We start from the raw sequence: 21389 nt of genomic DNA on the forward strand, positions 1-21389 counted from the left end.
TGGCGCAAACAGCAAACTGCATGACACCATCGATGCTACCGATGCCGATAAAGAAATGCTCTGTACGGCGTTCGGGTGATGCCGACAATCGCCGATCGAGGTACATCTCTACAGATAAAAATTCCAAAACGCGCCACACCAATCCAGTGCTCGCGGATCAGAGGACGGCGGCCCATGGGCTGCAACAGAAGTATTTGAATCTCATTCGGGTTGAAACTTTAAAAGAATAGCACAAAGCCAGCGCCCGCACTCGACCCGGAGACCTCTATGGACAGCTATATAATCATAGTTCAAAGGCCGCAAACGCAGTCCGACCATAATAGACAGACTTCAATCGTGCCTTTCGGCGAAATTATCTGCCGCGCCACTCCGAGTTCCCTACTAATGCGCTTTGCTGTAGAGTGGCACGGAGTGCAAACCGCAGATTAAGCAGCTGGCTCGCTATTCTCCACCTGGCGAGATCAGTTGTGAGTCTAGTCTCAGCTTTGATTGAGTCAGGAAAGGTTCTCTGCGCCACCTAAGCATAAAATTGAGCGCGGGTTCGACGTCGCTCATTGTCTGCGAGCTCTTCTCGTGCTCTTGAAAGCTCGCAGTCTAAACTCTCATTCCCTCAATCTTGGAACCGGACGCACTTTTTCGAACTGCCAGTACTCTTGGTCGGATAACAATATTCCTGAGTAAACGACCTCTGAGGTTCTCCTCAGTTTGCCGAGGGCTCACCCCACAATTACTCTCTGGTCCTAGGGTGGTGCAGCCATCACGGCGCGCGAGACGTCACTATGTTTGGTCGCGCGGCCCTGGCATATGCAGACAGGTCGTCGATCTCATCCTGAGCACTGGATTCTGAAGCTGCCTATTGGGTCAAGCGCAAATGAAAATAATCGCCCTGAGCTAGCGGAAAGCGCCGCAATCCATAACATTGTACATTGATCTCAAATGTTTGAGGCTGAATGCACTGACCCACCCAACGATTCAAATTGCAATGGATGGGATCTATTTGCCCCGAACTATTGCGCCTGCGGTAGCAAGTATGCAACGTAGCACTCTCATTGTCTGGGAAGCGTCGGGTCACACTATTATTTGATATCACGTGTGGTGATGGAGGTACCACGAAAGCTTAGGGAGAACAACCACTTTCATGACTTCTAGATATCTTTAAGCCTACGGTAATTGATCGTGAAATCATCCAACACAAGCTATATCTGTCTTTGTATACCGATGCTATTGACTTAGAGACCAATCGAAGTGTCTGCGCAAAAGAATCGACACTCGCTCTTTGAAACTCCATGAGGCCGACAACTATATCGATAGTATGTCAATATCCGAGACCCTGTAGCTGAGAAAATGAAGCTAGTACCTACAGGTGCTGTTTGAACTTCAGTATCTCGCACGGTCCGAAGCCGTTGGTTGTTGATAACAAGCGGACGTTTTGGCCGCAAGGGACAGTGTGCGCGAGCTATGTGGGCTGGGGTCGGGGAAAGGAGAAAGACCTGTGTCAATACCGCACTCGATGCAGAAGCGCCTGAGTAGGACTTTTTTATCTTGTCCAGGCCGGGGAGAACGACCAGTAACCCAATTGCCCTGCGGGTCAATGTAAGCATGCAGGGGCTGCGCCAAATCAAAGAGTTCCGGAGACCGAACTCGAAAGCAGATGTAACATTCAAAGTTTCCAGGATGATGATTGCCATCCTCGCCAGGAAAGTGCTGGCGAAAGTCCCTAACAGCCCGCATGATAAATTGAATCTTGTCGTCAGCTTCAGCCATGCGCTGGGGGTGAATTGTCTGGTAGAAATAGCAGCTTATGGTAGACAAGTGAATAAGAGATTGGTAGTCAAGGTTACTGTAAACCATTGTTTGCAGATTCGCGGGGAGCCTCTCAATAATCGACGCCATATTGGCCTGGATGTAGGCTGGGACGAAGGCAATTGATAGAGATAATGCACGGAGGGAGACTGCTGGCGCGAATTCTTGCGCCGAGGGTTGCAATTGCTAGGCAATGTTGCGTTTTTCCAATATTGTGTGTGTTGATGGTACGGATGCAATAGGGGGCCATTATGATGTGAGTGGTCGAAGAAGCTGGCAGCCAACGCATTCAGTTGTTGTCAGGTTTTCTGTGCACTTTTTTGCTGGTGGAGTAAGCAGGGAGCTCTGTCTCATGCATCAAAGACGGCGGGATCAACGTGTAACAGGGCAGGGTCAGAGAGGGTTCTCGGGCGCTGGGCGGGTCCCTTAATTACTAAGTTAGGTACCTACTGGTATAAAATCACTGGTTCGGTGTACTCTGGCTGATCATGTTGGTTAATCCCTGCATCTGAAGCCCACAGTTGACGCTACTCAGTACCCAGTCGTGCTGGTACAATATGCCCCTGAAACAATGTTGGCACGATGCTTCGATTGGATTAGTGCAAGTGAGAGTTCTAGAAGGCAGGATAGTATGGCAAAAAACTGCGCATTTAGTGAACTCATTTTCCAGGATTATTATTATACATAAATAGGAATGTCGCTATGTGTCTCTTTCTACCTAGCGTGGGGCAAGTATCGCGTCAACGTTATTTTAGGGGGTACGTTGTGGTTGGCGACGCGCCGACGTCTCGTTACCGCGGCCGTACAATCTCAATTAAAACATTCGCTCCGACGTAGAACCAAGCTTACTATGAGAAGATGGGGGTATTGTATCATTATTGGGTAGTGTACTGGAAAGGACCCGGCAGCGGCTTGGCTCAAACGGACCAAGCATCCTTCCGAACCTCTCCCGGGTAGGAGCAAATGTCTAGTCTGGGAGAGAAGACGAGACCAGAGCGATCCGTCCGCGAGCTTCAGCTAATTCTCTCAAAATCCATCCTCGTGAAAAAAAACATTGGGAGACATGCCCTCGTATGCGAGAAAACCCAACGCGTGCATTTACAAGGAAGGACCTGGCATCGTCTTACTTTGTTGCGCCCGCCTCGCCAGCCTTGCCTCCCTTGCAATTTCTTCCTCGCTCTTATCCACCTCCAATGGTGCTAGGGTAGATGTATCAAAGGTAGGAGACTTGCAGCCACGCAGGCCAATAAAGCGGCCCAAGCGGCGACGTTTGGTCTCGAGGGGAGCGTCGGAACGCCAGGGGATGGGACACGGGTACATCGCGGCCCAACGTGACGGGAGTGTGCCATCTGGGACGGCCTGATGGTAGAAGGTGGCAAGTGATTCAAGCTGGACGTCGGTGAGTAGCCAAAACTGCAGGACGTTGGTGGGAAAGTCGGGGTGGATGGCACCGCTGCCCAGTTGGACAAAAGACTTTAGTGGAAGGGCCATCTTGCGTAGTTTATGGGCAAGGACTGGATTGCGGGTGGAATAGGTACTCGTCTTAGAGCCTTGAGCGCACCGGCAAGCGTGGCGGCATGGGCGGTGGCGATACACCTGGCATCGTAGTGGAACGATCAAGGATGCAGCGGGCGGGTGTGGAAAGCTAGCTGTAATCGCTGTTTTTGCGGTTGCTTCTGTTGCAGTCGAAGAAGATGACAAAGGGTCTGGAGAGGACTGGCGAGATGACTGCTCCGAGGAAGATTCACGGCACATTGTAATTCCGACTGGCGTATATCGTCGTATAGGTCGGTTGTCGTTTGAGCCTGGTGTGATGAAGAACTTCTGGCAGCGAGTGTCGAATACCGGAGAATGGTGAAAATCAAGTGTATAGGTTTTAATTCTTTCCCCGAAAGTCGATAGTTTTAAACCGTTGTCCGATCAAGACACCATTTAAATACTTCACCAGCCGCAGAGGGCTGGGCTTCTGGTTCGTGGGTCTGTCCGGATTGAATAAACCCAAAGGGTAATGGATGTGATCCACACGCGAGCACCCTTACAACAGTTTTCTCAAATGACCTAGAAGCCTGTCAAATTTAGGATTCTCATAAGATTGACACGTATATGTGTGCCACTGTGCCGAGGACAACTGCCAGTACTACAGGTCTGACTGACCAAGTTACGGCCTGCACATCACGAAGCATATACTTTGTAGGCCTGACTGAGTCTATTGATAGTGCGAATCAAATTTTGTAATAGTAATAGTATCCCATCACATATGGCATACAACTGACTCCACGCATGTAGCACAGTCCCCCGATGATGGCAGAAAGATTGCCTGTGGCAGACTAATCGCGTGTAAATCGCCTTTTTATGGTATCTGTTTCCGCGCAGGGGCAAAGCTAGCACCGCTTTGCAGGTCGCCAGCTCAGGAGCGAATGCCAATTTGGATATATCAAGCTCGTAATACCTAAAAGAAATCTTAACAACGTTCTGTGCCTCCGGGGTCATTAATCCTGGAGTTCAAGCTACATATTTGGCAGTCTAACTTATGAGGCATCTCCGTTTTGTAAGGTGACTCATACCCTTTCATAATCTGCTCGAATTACGCTAACCATCATATGGAGACAAATGGCCACCCACGTGATTCGCCCTTTCTATTGTTCACGCATCCATTGACTTCAAAATAAATAACAATAATAGGGAGCAGGGGATATGTGGCCACCCAGAGCTCTGTGGTGGCCATCGTACAAAAGTGGGCCAATCGGTGGTTCTGGCCAATGAGAGGCCTCCGCTCAGGCCCTCCGCCATCACTGCCACCAGAGGGTGGGCAGGCTACAACAGTTTCATTATTGTCTACTCTCCCTACTTTAAGTTTTACAACATTATGGCGGCCTTCCGACTCAGAGTCCCATATGCAGCCGTACGATGAAGAGTCTCTTAATACCTTGGTAGTGTGATATTCTGGGCTCTCCATAAGCCAGCAAGCCCGGTATTTGTGCCATGACGAGAAATCGACAACATGGGCTAAGTGGAAACCCCTTTCAAGGCGTTTCGAATGCTGTTTCGAGGCATTAGCAGCCCCTCAGAGCTCAAAATGAGAACTACTACTCACTAATTCGTGCTCCTGGCTGGAGTCTGATACAACTATGCCATACTTTTTCAGGTGATATCGCAAGAGGTGCAGGACGCACATCACCAGAGACTCAAATGGCCAATAAACGTCATGGGAGTATGCAGCACGCCACTAACAATATCGATATAGGAGTATCAGCAGCGTATTTTATCATTAGCTAGGTAGATGTCTCCCTTTTCTGATATCTGACTGCATTCGTCGCCTAATGTCATTCCCGTCGTCAGATGAGTACATAGCTTTAAGCTCCAACTCGGCAGAGCATCAAAAGGCTCGCCCATGCAAATACATTTTTTGTTTTCTAGTAAGAAGCCACCGTAGTGTCTTACTATTCCTTTGACAGTGCGGAGGAGGTTTGAGGTCGCGAGCCCCACTGCGGTTTTCATACTCAGCCACAGTTGCACTCTTGAATACGCAGATTAAACAGGGTACCTTCTTCAAGTCCAAGTGTATCTCTTGACTGCAAAAGAGGAGCAAGCAGGTATCTTGCAGGGGTAGTAATCAATCATGTGCTGTAAAAATCGGACGCTTTACAGTATTAGCAAAAAGTCACTCAGGAGAAGTACTTTAGCACAGGCAAGAAGCAGAGTCTACTTCTGATAGGGCTTATCCGGCACCCTGATGAGACCTTATCCGGTGACTCTTGGTTCTTTTCTTGGTGGGTTTCGTGACCTGCGTGCTCCTCCACCGCAGTCAAAGGGATGAGCAGAGACTGTACGCGTACCGCCGGCTATTGGCAGGTAAGCTGCGAAAAGCAATCATAGATGACTATTGTGCGGAGAAAGATTTCTCTCACTCGGTCTGCGAAGTCTCGTTATGTATCATGTCGAAAACACAATAGATCCTAGCAAAACTTACATTGTTCCCACCTCTAACAGCATCAGTATGAACGATACTGTGTAGGACAACCTTTCCACCGACCCTCGTGCACCCCTACTCAACCCCTGACCTGGCTTGAGTAGGAGTGGGACAGCCAAACAACTGCATCACTGGCGGCCCGGGAATCCACGTACTGAAGAGAAGTAAATCAAGTTTGCTAGGGCGCCGAGTTTCTTGGGTTTGGCAAGGTTATCCCTTTGACTGGGGAGAAGGTTCAAGAAGGTGACTGGCAGGGATGTTATCCAATCATGTAATGCCAAAGATCAGGTACTGTACTTAGGGCTAGTAGGAAGATTAGACTAGCAGAGAAGTACTGTGCTTGCTTGAGTCTCAATGTGCCTAGTTGTGCATCCTTGCTTGTGTGTCCCTCCGCGTAGTCAAAGAAATGTTCGACGCAACCACTCAATCCCAGCTATTTAAAGGCAAAGCGCCACCATTCCCCAAGAGATGCGTATTTAGCTTTTGGGAAGCACGCGCATTATCACTCTAATGACGAACCCAATCATAAATTCCAGCCCCGACTGGGAGCTCTCAATATGGACCTCTATTGCATTCTTTGCTGCCTATGCAGTATACCTGAGCGTCTATAGGCTGTGGTACAGCCCCATTGCCCACTTGCCAGGCCCCAAGCTTGCTGCGCTGACGCAATACTACGAGTTTTACCACGATACTATTCGCGGTAGCCAGTACATCTTGAGTATTGAAGAAATGCACAAGAAGTACGGGCCGGTTGTGAGGATCAACCCTTGGGAAGTTCACGTTAGCGACAGTGATTTTCATTCTGAACTCTACACAGGATCGGCCTGTCATCGCCACAAGTGGCTGTTATGGGAAAAACATGTGAGAAAGTTTCCAAGAGCGGCGCGACATACTTACTAACCTGAGCCAGCTTGGTGCGCCCCGTACGTACAGCTGTCCTGAGTCTAGTGACGCATTCTGACTCCTTCTTAGACAGTGGTCTGATGAGTCTTGGGCATGACCATCACCAAATGCGCCGTGCTCCCATGGACCAGTTCCTCTCGTCGAAGAGCGTTTGGGACCTGCAGGTCATTATCGAGAATAAGGCAAACGCGCTGCTAGATCGTCTGCGACACGAAGCCAAAAACCCTCCGGCCCAGCCAATCAACGTTATGTATCCACTGTCAGCTTACACCATTGGTAAGGATTCGGCAACATTGCTTTTTGTATCACGGTTCTGGCTGACTGTTACGCTTAGATGTCATCAACGAGATCGCTTTTGCGCGAAATGATCATCTGAGTACGCACACCGGTCGAGTTCTGATATCAAATTTATTTAACAGGCTACAGTTGAGAGGTCAGACTTTGGTGCAGCTACAACGGACAGCCTTCTCAAGGCCACACAGGTTGGCTCCATTGCCGTGCACAAGAATGGGGCGATGGCGTCTTTCAACGCTCTGCCAGAAGCCGTCCTTGGACGCTGGGTACCTGGCAAGTCCTCTGCCTCCGTATAAATTAAAGCATTAATCTGATTATAGCAGGCTGGAGTGGTTGGCTAAAACTCAAGAACGGTATATTGAGCCAAATCCGGTACGTCAAGGCATTGCAAGCAATTAAGCGCCATAAGCTCGACATCAACCACCCAATGATCTTTCACGAACGGCGTTCTTCTGAGCTGCTGCCCAATCTTGACAACGAGACCCCTCACTTGGCCCAGGACAGTCGGGTTCTCATCCAGTGCGGCACTTTGACTACATCCTGGACCTTGTCGCTCGCCATCTTCCACTTGTGCCACCGTCCGGAAACACTGAGGAAGCTACGGAATGAGCTCATCATGGCAATACCCAACGCCGAAGATGTTGTCTCTCTTACTCAGCTCCAAAGTCTGCCATATTTAGGCGCTGTTGTCAAGGAGGCTCTGCGTCACAGTGTTGGCACAAGCAGTAGTATATCACGCATTGCGGCAGATGAACCGTTCGAGGTTGTCGACCGGGATACCGGTAAGTCGTATCAAATACCAGCAGGCACTGTAATCAGCATGAGCCCATACCGCACCATCATGGACGAGTCTATTTTCGATGATCCACTCAGCTTTGACCCTGAGCGATGGCTGCAGAACTATGAAAAGCTGGATAAGTATTTGATAATTTTCGGCGGAGGTGACGATTGTATCTGCATCGGCCAGAAGCTCGTGCAAGCCGAGCTATATTTGATGCTGGCTAAGCTTTTTCGTCGTTGGGGCAGTGCGAGCAGAGTCCGCTCAGACGATGCAGTTGACACACGCAAGGGGAATGTGGTCGTGTTCGAGATTGCTGGGACGACGCTAAGAAATTGCTCAATCCCCTTACCTTACGAGGTATGTAGTTTTAGTGTGGGTTTGTGGGACGTGCTAACGATCATCACAGCAAAGCAAAGGGCTATATTTTCATCTTCAAGCGTTTTAATAGAGTCCAATTACCAGCATAATTCCAGCCTGACCCTCCTCATAATAGCCAATGCCATCTCCAGATTACGATGAACTTTCTGTAGTCATCGCGACATGGTGCTTGTTTCGAAAAGAGTGAACGAGAATGCTTGTCCTCTATTGCATAATTTATTTCAATTATGCCGGCTCTAGTGAACCGGCGTCACAGTCAACGCCCCTGAGCAAGCACTCGCGGCATTCAACAGTATCACAGAGGCAGGCCGGCAAACCCAGAACGAGCCACATTACGGATAGCTTTCAAGAGCAAGGTCGGGCTTGGGGGGTCGAAGGGGTCCCATCACTGGTTCACTGTTGGCGACGGTTAATATCAACTGCAACAAAACTGCGCTCAGGCCAGAAAAAAAAGTGGAATACAATATTTAAATAATGAAGAAAGTAGATACTGTACATACCTACAGTGCGTATGCACTTACAAAGTATTTGACGTACGTTTATCCTGGACTACAAATAGATCACGTTGCGTGAAAAAGGCGAATGAGACCTTGATTTGTAGTATTCTTAGGCAATTCTAGGAAGTAGCTAAGGTAGGAATATGCCTATATAAGCCGTTAGTATTCAGAGGAAGAGTACTGCGTAGCTCTTTCAATTATCTATTATGTCTTCGAATACTATTATAGTCCTCCATCTCAACGAGGAGACGATGAAATACGCGGATGGAGTATACGAAGCTGATGGCTGGGGGGCGACTGGGTACACATGGTCAAGGGAGTTGAACGAAACTGGTGGTGGGCAAGACACTTTAACGCCAAAAAGATTTCCCGGCAGAACAAGCTCGCAAAAGACAGTGGAAGCTTACCTTTCGAGCTACAATTTCAAGCCCCTGGTCAATCCCCGGCGCCGCCAGAGGTTTTTCATACCACCAGCCGATGTCAGATCCCATCTCCAGCGCGAGGTGACCTTTTCGGAGATTATTACACAATTAAACGCAGTATTTAAAGAACCCATTCCGATTCTACGCTTTTTAGCAAAAGAGGGCGGTTTCTTGGGTGGTTCCGAAGCCTTACAAGCATTTGTTTCAGGCGCTACAGACGAAAACTCAGACATGGACTTCTACATCAATGGGGCTTCAGTGACCGAAATGATGCTGCTCTTAGCAAAGCATGGAGTCTCTTGGCTCCAGTCAACTGCTGATCAATTCGATGACGATTTAAAAGCCGGAGGCTGTCCCATATCCAATGCACTGCTTCGGTATATACGCGATTGTGATAAAGGGCTCGAGAACAATATCTCAGATAGAGACTTATACACCTTTTACATGGCGGCCAGCTTTCGAGAGCTGATCGATCAGTATGCAGAGCTCATTGTAGCAAAGTACGTCGCGACTGACGGTACGACGCACAACATCATGGAACTTAATAGGGAAACAGTAAAGAATAAAAAGCAAGAAATTGAGGAGGCCATCAAGGGAAAAGAAACACCGTCACAGGTGGGCGCCGATCACTCGTCCTGCCCCACATGTGCGAAACCACTGGATGGCGACAGAAATACAGTTTATGGTTCTGGTATGTTGGTACTTAATGGTAAGGTTCAAATGAAGAATGGTAGAACCAAACGAGTCCAACTGATTTCTCATCGCTACAACGGTGAGAATAAGTCGAGCCTATTTGAAAGCTTGGCAAACATGTGGGCTGGCCATGTGCAAGTCTTTATCGGTGGGTGGTGTGCGGGACATATGAACTATGACGCCGCCAAGAAAAGGAAGATGTGCATTTGGCGGCTAAAAAACCAGAATCCTGAGTCAGTAGGTAAAGCCATCGGAAAGTATCGGCAGAGAGGTTTTGTCGAGGCGTATGAAAACCAGCCTCACTGGCGAAGTCTGTTTGACGAAAAGTCGTATTTCATCGATTTCAGCCACGAAGTTTTCGATGTTCAAGCCAAGCCAGACTAGTGGCTTGATAGAAATTATTTTCAAAAGTTATACAACACAACCGTTACTGAGATCACCAATCGAGAAGAAGAGGCCAAAGCTAGTGGTAATGATGAATTATGGCTGACCAATCGGCGTGCCAATCTTGTAAGTATAAAGTGGCAGAATGCTGGAGGACATACCCATTACCCGAATAGCACTCTGTTTTTGGAAAATTTGTTTAGATGGGCCTGGTAGATCAATAGCATCGTCGTTGGATTTTGTTGGTTCCGTGTGATCCAACATGATTTGCAGTTCGGCGTCAGGGCTTTTTCGTCACAGCTAGGGCACAAATGCATATGCGTGGGATTACGTCACCGTAGCGGTAGAGTGGGCGCGGCGAGTGTAGAACCAATACCTCCTACCCCAGTCTACATACCATCAAATGGAACAAAACAAGGCTGCCACACTTTTGATAAGTATAGTGGCTATCGTAGTGATGCCTCAGAGTACAAATATTAGTCTGCCCGTGGAAAATCTCTCTAATAGCCGCTGCAGCAGACTTTCGCACTGGTTCGCAGATTTCATTGCATCAGTCCGTGGTTTTCGTCTCCCTATTGTAAACGCTGCTGCTGCCTCTCTCGTCCTTTTTGCCGAGACACTGAGAAAGGGGGAGAAGAAAGTCACACCTGTTGCCGCAGGGGCACGAGTTGACGGCCATCTTTGAGCGGCCTTGGCAGTTGGACGCGTTGGTTGATTTAAGGTTGGAATCAAACTCCGGTTCGAATGGAAAGATTGAGGCCTTACCCATCATGCTCTCCAGCATAATGCTCTCCACGATTTTTCGGATTTTGAGCAACTTTCCCTCCTACTTCCCACCGAACAGTTTATGCTTGCTCAAATGAGCGGCATTCATCATTGTTACCAGTCTGTTGAGCTATCGCTCGAGAAATTTCCTGGCGATACTCCGGCACAGTACGATGCTACCTCGAGCAACAGTTTGAAATATTCTGATAGTTCAATTTCGAGTATGCGGACAGGTTCTGAAACTCGGCGACAAAACGCCCTGCTCTCGAATGCTACACTCGAAGGGCTGGGACAAGATGTGGCGTCAGACACACCTGCCGACATGTTTAATCCTTTAAGCTTGTCCCATTCTGGCTACAAGTATAGCTTGCCATCCTCAGTGTACTCGGAGATTTGCAGCGACGATTACTTGGAGAGTTTCTGTGACCCATCGCCCACCGAGGCGGATGCTTCTAAAGCTTTGCTGTTCACCGCACCGGAGCCTAATGATTGCGATAGCAGCTCCACAGCAGCTCGGGACGACTGCAGTCATGCATACGATGAGGACACACTCGGTCCACATTGCCCTGGCAGCCCTTCTGATTGCGACTTATGCCAATCAGCCGTTCTATCAGTCCCACAAGAGCTAACTAGACTGTGAAACGCCCAAATACTTGAGAGGTGTGTTCAATTTGAGTTGTTCGGAAGACCGCGGGGGGTAGGCATAAAGAGCGTACTTTTAATCAACCACTCCACCTCGACGAGGCGCTATTCGTTCTGGAGAGGGGAGTTACATTTAGCGCCGACTTTTAAATACACTAGGTATAAGCTGAAAAACATACCTTAGCAAGGCCGTCATGGCCTGAAAAGAAAACTGCAGTTCCAGCACGTCTCTTCCTGGGGGGGGGGGGGGTCAGGTCAAGTCACATCGTAGACGCGTACCTCATTTCGCCCGTTACGTCTCTTATCCAACCGGCCCCCTCATTACCGGGTCTCACGTCGACTAGGGGATAAGAGACAAGCAGCATCATTACACCTATTGTGCCCTTTTGCCTCCCCAACTAAACCCTGCAACCGTGCTGCACAAGCACTATTTGTAAGCCCGACCCACCACACTCATAGTGCCGCTACCAACACATCAACATTTCATAACCCACCACAGCGCTTATTTTCCTTCTAGCACAAAGTGTAGACTCGGTGTCGTCCAGTTTAACTCTCTATCTGGTCCATATATGTTTTTTGCCCCTTCGGCGCCAGGAACTATATCCCACAATAAGAGCATTATTCTCGTCAACAGGCGGCTTTTGGACATGCTTCTCGCGTACTTGGGCGGCACCAGACGCAGATGCAGTATCGGCTTCCTTGTTATAGTCGCTTTGCTCTTGACTTGGAACATCGGTTTCTATCTATCACTAGACTATTCACAGACAGAAACACCTCTGGGCAACTCACCAGAAATTACCAAGCAACCTACACAAACACCAATACAGACACTCTCACTAGCTAAAGTATCTATGCTTTACGGTCGAGAAGTTCTGATCTGTGAACGAGCGCTCCAAAGTCACCGGCGACACTGTGATCGCCGGAACCATCAAATGCATATTTTACGGCAAGAGATATCAGCTGGTAGCTGGAATAAGCCAAACTACCTTCTCTCTATTGTCCTGCAGGAACTGGCTAAGCCAGTAGAACAAAGACTAGATTGGCTCATGTATGTCACACTCCTATTAATATGTCCTATGATATTTATTTAGATATAGGTAGGTAGATACAGACTCAATCATCCTCAACCCAGCTATACCCCCTACTATCTTCCTTCCACTAGCCGATATTAGTAACATCCACTTTATCGCCTCAAAGGACCACAATGGGCTTAACAATGGAATAATTTTCTTGCGTGTGCATCCCTGGACGGTCAACATGCTTTTAGAAACGGCCGGGAATCCGCTTCTCGCCCAGAAATCGACCTTGGCTGGTCGGCCGACCAGACAAGCATGGCAAATGTCCTCGCCAAGGAGGAGGGCGGATTAGATAGCGCGGGATATAAGCAGTATGGAATCTATATGCTAAGGATTTTGTTCAATGCGTATTAATTCGGCCATGGAGTTGAAGGAGATAAGGGAAATCTCCTGGTGCATCTCCCGGGGATGACATATACTGAGAAGTGGGAGCATATGGCTCGATGGTTAGACATTATTGAGGGAGAAGGCGGTCAGGAGTGGGAAGTCAGTCTAGAAGAAAGTGGCTATAAGAACAAGACAGTCGCATTCAAGAATGTAGTTAGGGGTGTAAAACGAGATATCCAGGAGACGGAGAGCGCGATTAGAAGCATGGCGGAGACGGATACAGCGAAGCGCGACGCTGTCGAGAAATTGAAGAAGGTGCTATGGGAGTAGGCTGATGATATGGATTTGATGAGAAGGAGGCTTAGCGAGCTAGTGAGCTTGAGACAATTACCAGTGTTGCGGTTGCTTCTGCGGCGCTCTCCCTAACACTCACCTCTAGGTCGATGCTCCGAGTTCGAGAATCTTGTTGGCGTTTTAATTTAGATGCGGTGTACACCTTATATATAAAAGTTTATATGCATTATTCTTCTGTCTTAAGCTGCAGCTTTGCGGAAGTACGTGCCACTGTGCGTCAACCGCCCTGCAAATCATTGTGGTATAGAAACTTGCACGCCTCGCTGGTTCAGTAGATCGCCGCCACTCCCTTTGGTCTTGGCCCCGAGGTAATTTAGAGCAACTGATTATATGGTAATAAATAGATGGAATGGAAAATATTGCAGCGTGCCCAATCTCCGGTGGTAGTGACTGACTGGCGGAGGGCCTGGACGGAACTCTCTCCTTGGCCAGAGACACCGTTTTTGTCCGATAGCACCTTAGAGCTCTGGGCGGCCACAAAAGCGCCGTGGAAAACCAGCGCCAAGTATCCTGTCGCCTGCAGTTGCGAAGTCTTGGTGTCGACGCAGTGATCGTGGAAATAAGACGAAATAACGTCATTGCCAGCGGCTTCGAGAGCCGCAAATTTCTCGCTGCGTTACTAGGACAGACACAAGGCTCAGACATTACTACCGAGGCACGGCGGTTCGCGATGGCCGCCAAATCCTACAGTTCACTATTTCAGACCTTTTTCGGACAATCTTTTATCCAGATTAGATTTCTCGCTATCAGGTCCGGTAGAATGTCTCGCCGCATGAAAGTGAGCACCAAGTAAATCTCACATGCCACGCACTTCGCTGCTGCAGACTTCTTCGCTACCTTTCAATCACATTCTCACTTTAAAAATTCCGTAAAGGTATTTCATCGCGACAGAGCTGAGCGCCACACAGGACTTTGAGTTTTCTCCTTCATTCACCCAACTCGCATCATCCAGCATGTCGTCGCCGATCGTGCACGGTAGCCCCCGCGAGGATGCTGCATTTCGAGCGGAAGCTCTCGGTACAAGCCCCGTTGTTAGGGACTGAAACGTTGGTCTAACAGGCGCCGCAGAATTTGTCCTTGCGCACAATGTTCCGGAAGCTTATCAGAGAAGCCCAGCAAAGTTCTTGTGTTACGTTTTCGACGCTCTGATGCCACCAGCCGCCACTTCGCCACACACAGCCCACCAAATAGACCAGTGCCGTCTGAGCTTGCGCTGCTGCAACGCACTTATGGACTGGGCTTGCTCGTCTGCCACCGCGCATCCCTGGAATCCTTCGTTTGGTGCCTTTACCCCCGAAAACCTGGGTGAGATGCTCCAAGACGAGGTGCAAGTGCTTCTGACGAAGAGAGTGGCTGACAGACGGACTTTGGTACGTGATTAAAAGATCGCGCAAATTCGGACTTTCTAACTCTCGTTAAATAGGAGTTCAAGGCCGATTTTCTCAGTGCACTTCCAGCCAAGTACCACGATTTTGCGTCGCTGATGATGGCAGACTCGACCAGCTATGGTCAGCAAATGCGTAACGAATCCTCCAGCACCTACTGTTCATCTGTGGCCGCACCACAACATGGCGAATGTGACGCCGCCGCACTCACTGCTCCGAAGCTTGCCGAAGAAACTGTAGCTGGATCTGCTTACACTGCTCCGGAGACTGCTGACAAGGTCCAAATCCCGACTGGAGGCCACGTTGCGTTCTTGCCTTCCGCGAGCGCTGCGGTTCCTGGTGCAGATACCAGTGGCAAGCCCGCCACGCTCAACAAGTCAACTTCAGGCGGAGATTCAGTTGGTGAAATTGGGAAACCCGGTCTCGTCAACTCGGATGCGCAAGACGACTTGAAGCGTGAGTCCCTGCGGCCGGTCACCTCGGTCGCTGGTGACCAAACCGCCAGAGCGGTCTTGGACTCGTGTAACGCTGAAACACTGCGCAGCATGCGCAATGCCTTTTCTGAGTTGGTAAATGCTGGCGAGAATAGCCCAGCTGTGACTCTGGCGACGCTGAAGGCTATCTTGGACGATGTACCACGCGGTGGGGCTATTGTCTGCGATGATTCTAATGATTTTGAACGACCCTCAGTCTCCCCTGGCATTCGGACCCAAAAACGCCGCGTTGCCAGTGATACCCGGGGTGACGCCCTTCCTACCCGGCCCTACAAGAGCGCCCGCCGTGGCAAGGCACCGAGTGGGGGCTCTCGGAGCTCCTTCATGACGAGCCTCCCCAATGGAAACGATGTGGATTATGTGATCATCCCATCGGATAGCGAAGCCAGCATGTAACATCATGCCGCAGCCATGTGTTCGTGTGGCTTTTTATTGTACTTATCTTGGCTGCGTCATTTGGCTTGTTGCTGATGCTGTACGAGCGCTGCAACGTGATGGAGTGGACTTGCTTTGATCCCCGCTTGAGCATGGCAAACTCTCGAGCAATGCTGAAGTTGTAATAAATCCTTGCTTTTTGTTACGGTTTCTACAAGCCATTGGCTCAATCATGGCCTCGGATTGAAGTGCGATGCTACAAAAGGGTCACGTTGTCTGACTCATCTCGGCTGCCAGCTACCAGCGGTATACAGTCAGAAACCGTATGGTGAAACAGATCTTGATTAAGTACCTGTATCTGAACTTTCATGGACCCAGAGTCGTTGAGAGAGGCGTGATCTACACAATGTTCGTAAATATGCGCACAGCTGCGCGTCGCCTTCCCGAACACACCAGTCTAGATGAACGAGTGATCTACTCCACTGTGAGGATACCAGACCGTGTAGGATGGACTCCGGTGCGTATCAGTGGCTTTTTGAGGAAAGCCTCTATTTGCTTCCTGTCGAAGATCCAGATCTACAGAAAGTGATTAACCGTATGCCTATGCATCCGTACAACAACGGGCGACTTCGCTCCAGAAATGTTTCGTGCCAGGGTAACTGGATTACATTGTACTTTGATGATGATAGAGAACTTAAGTGCAGTCAGTTGTATTAAAGATAATCAAGAATGGCGCTAGATCTAAACAAGAATTGTCATCTGCAGCAATAGCTGCAAAGCTCAATAAGACACAAGGTTATTCAGATATGTCGTTTACGGGCGGCAGAAGCTTACCGCGCAAGGTTGCGGACAGACTAGCAAGGGCAACGGGATTAGCACAGCGACCAAAGGTGCCTGGGAGGCCTCACGCCTATCTGGCACGTCAACGCCCAGCAAAAAGAGAGATCGCATGTTGTGCCCATGACATCTCCGTAATTGACTGCATGAGCACGGAGGCACCGTCATCGCGGACACCTTTCTGCACGTTCCACCTAGGTATAATCCAATGCACCACAGCTCGAAGCCACGGAGCTGGTCGGCCAGCTCGCCCAGTAAGCTGCAAAAATCTTAGTTGGGAACAATCCCCCAGTGCTACCAGATGCGAAGCTTACCCCCCCTTGCTTTCCAGTGGTGGTGGGGTCCCGTTGAAAGAGAAAACGGGTCGGAATGGCGTTCAGAGCTCAAATGCCAACGACGACAGTTTCGGTTGGTTCCCCGTAGACGCATGACAGAGAATGCGATGTTTACGACGAGCTCGTCAGTCATGAACACGGACGTCATTGTACGTGAATGCAGGCGACCAGTCCCACACACCGGGAGTGGGACCGCATAATTAAACGTCAGGTCGCAACAGTGACTACAGGTTTGAGGAATGACCGTCAGTCTTATTTATTTTTCCAGTCCGTTGACTGTAAGCCTCTCAAGATCACCTGGCAAACCTTTTCACTTCCTTTCATGTAAAAGACTGCACAAACCTCGCTGCTCTTACAAATTATATCTCTTCTTTTGCACAAGCATCCTTGTTGTCTAAGCTCTTGATAAAGCCTGCCGATGCTCCCTAGAATGTACAACCACAAAGCAATGGATCACCCAGACATGAGTCCACGTGCCAAAATGTTAGTCCATCTGCTAGTCTTCCAGTCCATGTCCCTCGTTTGCTTACACAAGCCACATAGTACGAAACGTTCGATTACGCTGCGCATCGAGGTGTGCGATATCAGTCTCAAAAATCCTTCAGATTTCGCCAAACAACGCCGAGAATTTCAGCTCTTACAAAAGTCGAACTGTTTGGACGCTCCAACATCTCCTGCCGAGCTCGACGCAATGAGGCCCGCTCCTGCCCTTCCTAGACACCACGCACAGGATAATACCCCCCGTGCCGTCAAGGGTCGCGAGTTTGCCGTCACAAAGAAGCTTGCTGTGCCAACCACCACCACCGCGCCTACTGCAATGCCCACGAGTCCTTCCAGCGCTGCATCGTCTAGCCACCCCCTCTCTGGCACTGGCTACGACGGCGTCAAAGAGCGGGCCACCTCTGCCGGCGACAACGGTTCTCCCGGTAGCCTTGGCTGTAACATCGCAGGGATCCCGCGCATTGTTATTTCCGATTACGACTACACCAAGAAATTATTCAGCGCGGACAGCTCGGAACAGGCCTGTATAAGTTGCAAGAAGGTTGGTCCTGACGGTGGCATCGAGGGCTCCCTTGAGGGCGGCCAGGCCATCAGCTTCAACATCGGGGATGGCTGCGGAGCCCACGCCGATGTCGAGGGTAACCGCCAGATTGACTGCTCGTGCGGCGATAGAAAAGTTCATTTGCCCTCATTTGACCGCTTCGCCGACACCTCGGTCAGTGCTGACGCATTTGGACTACCTGTGAGGATACCTGCAAGATGTCGTATCACTATCGCCGGGTTATGTGCATCGGGGTCAAAGGTTCTTCACTGTGACAACAATGCATGCGACTTGGTGACGTACGCAAACTATGATAAGTCACACGACAAAACAAAATTCATCATCAAGCCTTTTGACGTACTGATGTCCTCCATGTTGATCAGAAGGGATGATGGTACTCATGGCCTTGCTGACGCATACGAACTTTCTATTGAGTTGGAGGTAGAGAACGAATGGCCCTCGTTCAACGTTTTCCAATACGAACATGCTAGCTCTAGAAGCAACCTCATCCTTGAAAGTCGCTTCCAGAACATAGTCGACATGCCTGGGACAATTCTCGAGCGGACAGCACCATTGGAAATACGAGGTCGCAAGCCAGTGGGTTCAGCGGAGTTCCTCACTGTCAAGCTATCCTGGTTATGTCTTGACAAAGATCCGGGACTTCGAATTGATACCGATCTATCCGAACGATACGGAAGGTAAATCGAGCGTGCAAAGAATAGCCGATACGGCATTGAGCCAGAGGCGTGGGTGCAGGATGCTGCTCATGCCATAGGTCCGATAAACCGGCAGAGTCGTAGCAAGAAACGCGTTCAGGTCCCGATGTCTACGAAGCAGCGCAAACACTGTACAATCGATATTTTAGATGCCAAAAATCAAATCGTTTGAACCATAATTATTGACCAAACCTTCCATTTCACCCTAGCTTCCTGACTCTAACATGCCCGAAATCCTTTCGTGACAACAGCTACGCTCCTCATTTACGGGGGAACACTCGGCGTTGGCTATCCGATGTATATTTTGTTTATTCAATTTGTTCAAGTGCCATATGCAGAGTCGAGGTGAAGCTCCAAATAGTCTGGGGCAAGGCTCAGCGGCTTACCACCTGGGATCTTGCCATCTCCCTCTGCGTTTCATTTCTTCCGTTTCCTTTTTGGTACCGATAAGCTCTCAATCTCCTGGCATTATTAGCGAAGTTAACAAGACCAAACACCAGAGACATACCTCTAAAGCCTTTCTGGCCATGTCAAGTTTCTCTTCACTGTCCCATGTCCAGGGAGGGCTTTTGTCTTCCCAGAGTTGCAATACTTGCTTCATCAGTGGGATAAAATCCGCAGACGGATCCTCATTCGTCAAATGCGGAAAGCGTAGCTCTAGAAGGGCCAGCCGCAGAGCACCAAGAACTTGGCACGTGTGAAGGTGCATAGTAAATGACATGCCCACTTGAGATAGCGAGAAGGGTGCGTGTAGGGTCCCTTGCGGTTGAATGAGCGTGTCGCCTGCTTCCAGCGGAATAGGAAAAGCTGTGAAAGACAACTCCTCTGTTTGCGCAAAGACCTCCAGGACTTCAAGCTGCTCGCATGACTTGACTATCCATAACTTTCTGCCCTCATTGCAGAATACTGTCGTAATGACACCACCCCGATCGACGTGAAAAAGGGACACTGCTCCTCTACTTGCAAAAAGACTACCCTCAGAAGATGACTCCTAATCAGTTCTGTTGTGTGTCTCTGGCTTTCCATTGTCGACAACCATGGTGGTTAACAGATTGTAATTCGTCAGCCCGGCGAGAGGGCCTGGAATTGGGTTATCGTTTCGAGATCTGAGGTTTAGCGCGTTTGAGGGACCAAAATGTTGTGGATTACATAGCCGCTTCGTGGCTTCTTCAGAGCCTAGCTTCATTGGCCACGCTTTGTTTTTCCCTTTGCGATAGAGGACCTGCAGGTCCACTGTGGGAAGCGCCCGCATGTAATCCAACATGGCGATATTCGACACACGTCTATTAGAATCAGGTAGATTCTGGCTCGAGGGTATCAATATGGGCAGAAGTGGTGGTCCCTTCTCCAGAATGCTTCTTGCTTCGCCCGCAGTGCAGACAACAAACGCATTGCTTGGCCTAGCCCAGATAGAGGAACGATACTCTTCCGCGCCGACTGGCGTGCCCAGGGAGGTTATTTCGAGTATTCGTTGGTATTTTCGAAAGTCTCCTTTAGCCCTCGTTCCACTCTCCGCCTTTCTATATTCCTCTTCTACCATTCGGCGGCACTCCTCCAAGTATTGGCTCGCCATAGTTTCGACGTTGCGGACGAAATCACGGCTTGCTCGCGCGCCATCGTATGTGGAGACTGTTGATGGCTGACCAGCTGCGGCGTCTAGGTCTCCCATCTCGCTTGATCGGCAGGCAGTAATAGTGCTATCGCCATGGAAAGCGACTTCGTTCACTGGGCTTGCAGCAGAGCCCGGCCCGGCACTTGGTTCTGTTGGAGGGCGCTGCGGGCAATTGAGGAAGTGATGAACCGCCTGCGAGGGCAGGTATCCTCCCCCACACATGGAACATATTTCATGCATTAGCCGGTAGTGCTTTGTCAGATATCCGATATCGCGGAGGCCCAAACCACACTGTGAACAAGGGTGACACCGATGCAGCATGGGGCTGCTATCGAGGTGCCAGCCGGCGCATGTGCGACATCGGGAATGGGGCTTCTTCTCATGATCACTGATTCCACTCAATGTGAAGAACAAGTGGCATTTGCTGCACTGCTTCGGCTTTCGGAGCTTCATCGTATTGGTAGCTTTGCAACGTTGTGGTGATGTTTGGTGAATGTTTGTCCCTGCAGGTCTCCACTCCTCGGCTTTCGTCTGCATGACCTTCACTGGCTCCATACACGATCCACGCCGAGCTTTGCTCGAGGCGATGAGGTCTGATAAAAAGCTCGAGAACAATATCTCAGATAGAGACTTATACACCTTTTACATGGGGAGGTGTCTTTTTTTTCTCTTTTTTTTTTTTTTTTTTTTTTTTTTTGCCAAAGCCCGTTAGGCCTTGTGGTCGGCTTTTCAGGCTAGGGAAAGATACTTTAAATGAGCCGCTCACATGATCGAGTTTGGGTGATTGCGAGATTCGTGTGAGCCCGTGATTGTCCGGGGTGTTCTTCTGCGCAGAGGTAGGTACGAATTTTATTTCGAAGAAAAAGAAAAAAGGAGAGAGGGGGGGGGGGGGGGGGGGGCTTCACGATGCTTCATCTTCCCAGTTTCTTCGTGACGGAATTGAAGCACTGCCGTGGACGGCAGACGCCGGTCTACATAATGAGCAGAAATTTTACAGATTGATATGTTTGTGAAACTCTGAAGCGTGCATGGAATAGAGGAGGTGCAATTCGAAAGTGACAGTGTTTTGATTCGTCTGCGCTTAACTTCTACAGACTTGCTGCTTCCTGGATGATTTAAGACAACTCAGTATCTCGCACCAGGCTGATTGCTTGCGGGTTCGACCGCAGGACAGTGATGTGAACTTGATTCGACTTGTCCTTGATTTATCATTTTGCTGCCTGACATGTTAGCTTCCGCTAGCCAATACCGTGGAGGACAAATAGGAAACATTCGATTTACTCATAGGAGCTTTATATCAGTAT

At 49.5% G+C, this 21389-nt stretch overlaps 5 protein-coding genes across 5 annotated transcripts; 4 read left to right on the forward strand and 1 right to left on the reverse strand.

Annotated features, from left to right (window-relative positions):
• Positions 1 to 1229: 1229 nt before the first annotated feature.
• On the reverse strand, positions 1230 to 1764 carry LMH87_007673 (uncharacterized protein; the record flags this gene model as incomplete). Its single annotated transcript, XM_056199595.1, has 3 exons — positions 1230 to 1299; positions 1362 to 1456; positions 1573 to 1764. 3 exons carry the CDS (start codon positions 1762 to 1764, stop codon positions 1230 to 1232), a joined length of 357 nt encoding a protein of 118 aa, XP_056058030.1.
• Positions 1765 to 6283: 4519 nt separating this feature from the next.
• LMH87_007674 (uncharacterized protein) lies at positions 6284 to 7266 on the forward strand (the record flags this gene model as incomplete). Its single annotated transcript, XM_056199596.1, has 5 exons — positions 6284 to 6634; positions 6684 to 6696; positions 6746 to 6952; positions 7011 to 7052; positions 7103 to 7266. The coding sequence occupies 5 exons, from the start codon at positions 6284 to 6286 to the stop codon at positions 7264 to 7266; spliced, it is 777 nt and encodes a 258-aa protein (XP_056058031.1).
• A 131-nt stretch (positions 7267 to 7397) lies between these two features.
• LMH87_007675 (uncharacterized protein) lies at positions 7398 to 8196 on the forward strand (the record flags this gene model as incomplete). Its single annotated transcript, XM_056199598.1, has 2 exons — positions 7398 to 8108; positions 8158 to 8196. The coding sequence occupies 2 exons, from the start codon at positions 7398 to 7400 to the stop codon at positions 8194 to 8196; spliced, it is 750 nt and encodes a 249-aa protein (XP_056058032.1).
• A 6046-nt stretch (positions 8197 to 14242) lies between these two features.
• On the forward strand, positions 14243 to 15564 carry LMH87_007676 (uncharacterized protein; the record flags this gene model as incomplete). The annotated part of the gene is made up of 3 exons (XM_056199599.1): positions 14243 to 14306; positions 14358 to 14659; positions 14713 to 15564. The coding sequence occupies 3 exons, from the start codon at positions 14243 to 14245 to the stop codon at positions 15562 to 15564; spliced, it is 1218 nt and encodes a 405-aa protein (XP_056058033.1).
• A 1842-nt stretch (positions 15565 to 17406) lies between these two features.
• On the forward strand, positions 17407 to 18459 carry LMH87_007677 (uncharacterized protein; the record flags this gene model as incomplete). Its single annotated transcript, XM_056199600.1, has 1 exon — positions 17407 to 18459. One exon carries the CDS (start codon positions 17407 to 17409, stop codon positions 18457 to 18459), a length of 1053 nt encoding a protein of 350 aa, XP_056058034.1.
• Positions 18460 to 21389: the final 2930 nt, after the last annotated feature.

Source organism: Akanthomyces muscarius (genome assembly GCF_028009165.1).
Source record: "Akanthomyces muscarius strain Ve6 chromosome Unknown contig_11, whole genome shotgun sequence".
Taxonomy (NCBI): Eukaryota; Fungi; Ascomycota; class Sordariomycetes; order Hypocreales; family Cordycipitaceae; genus Akanthomyces; species Akanthomyces muscarius.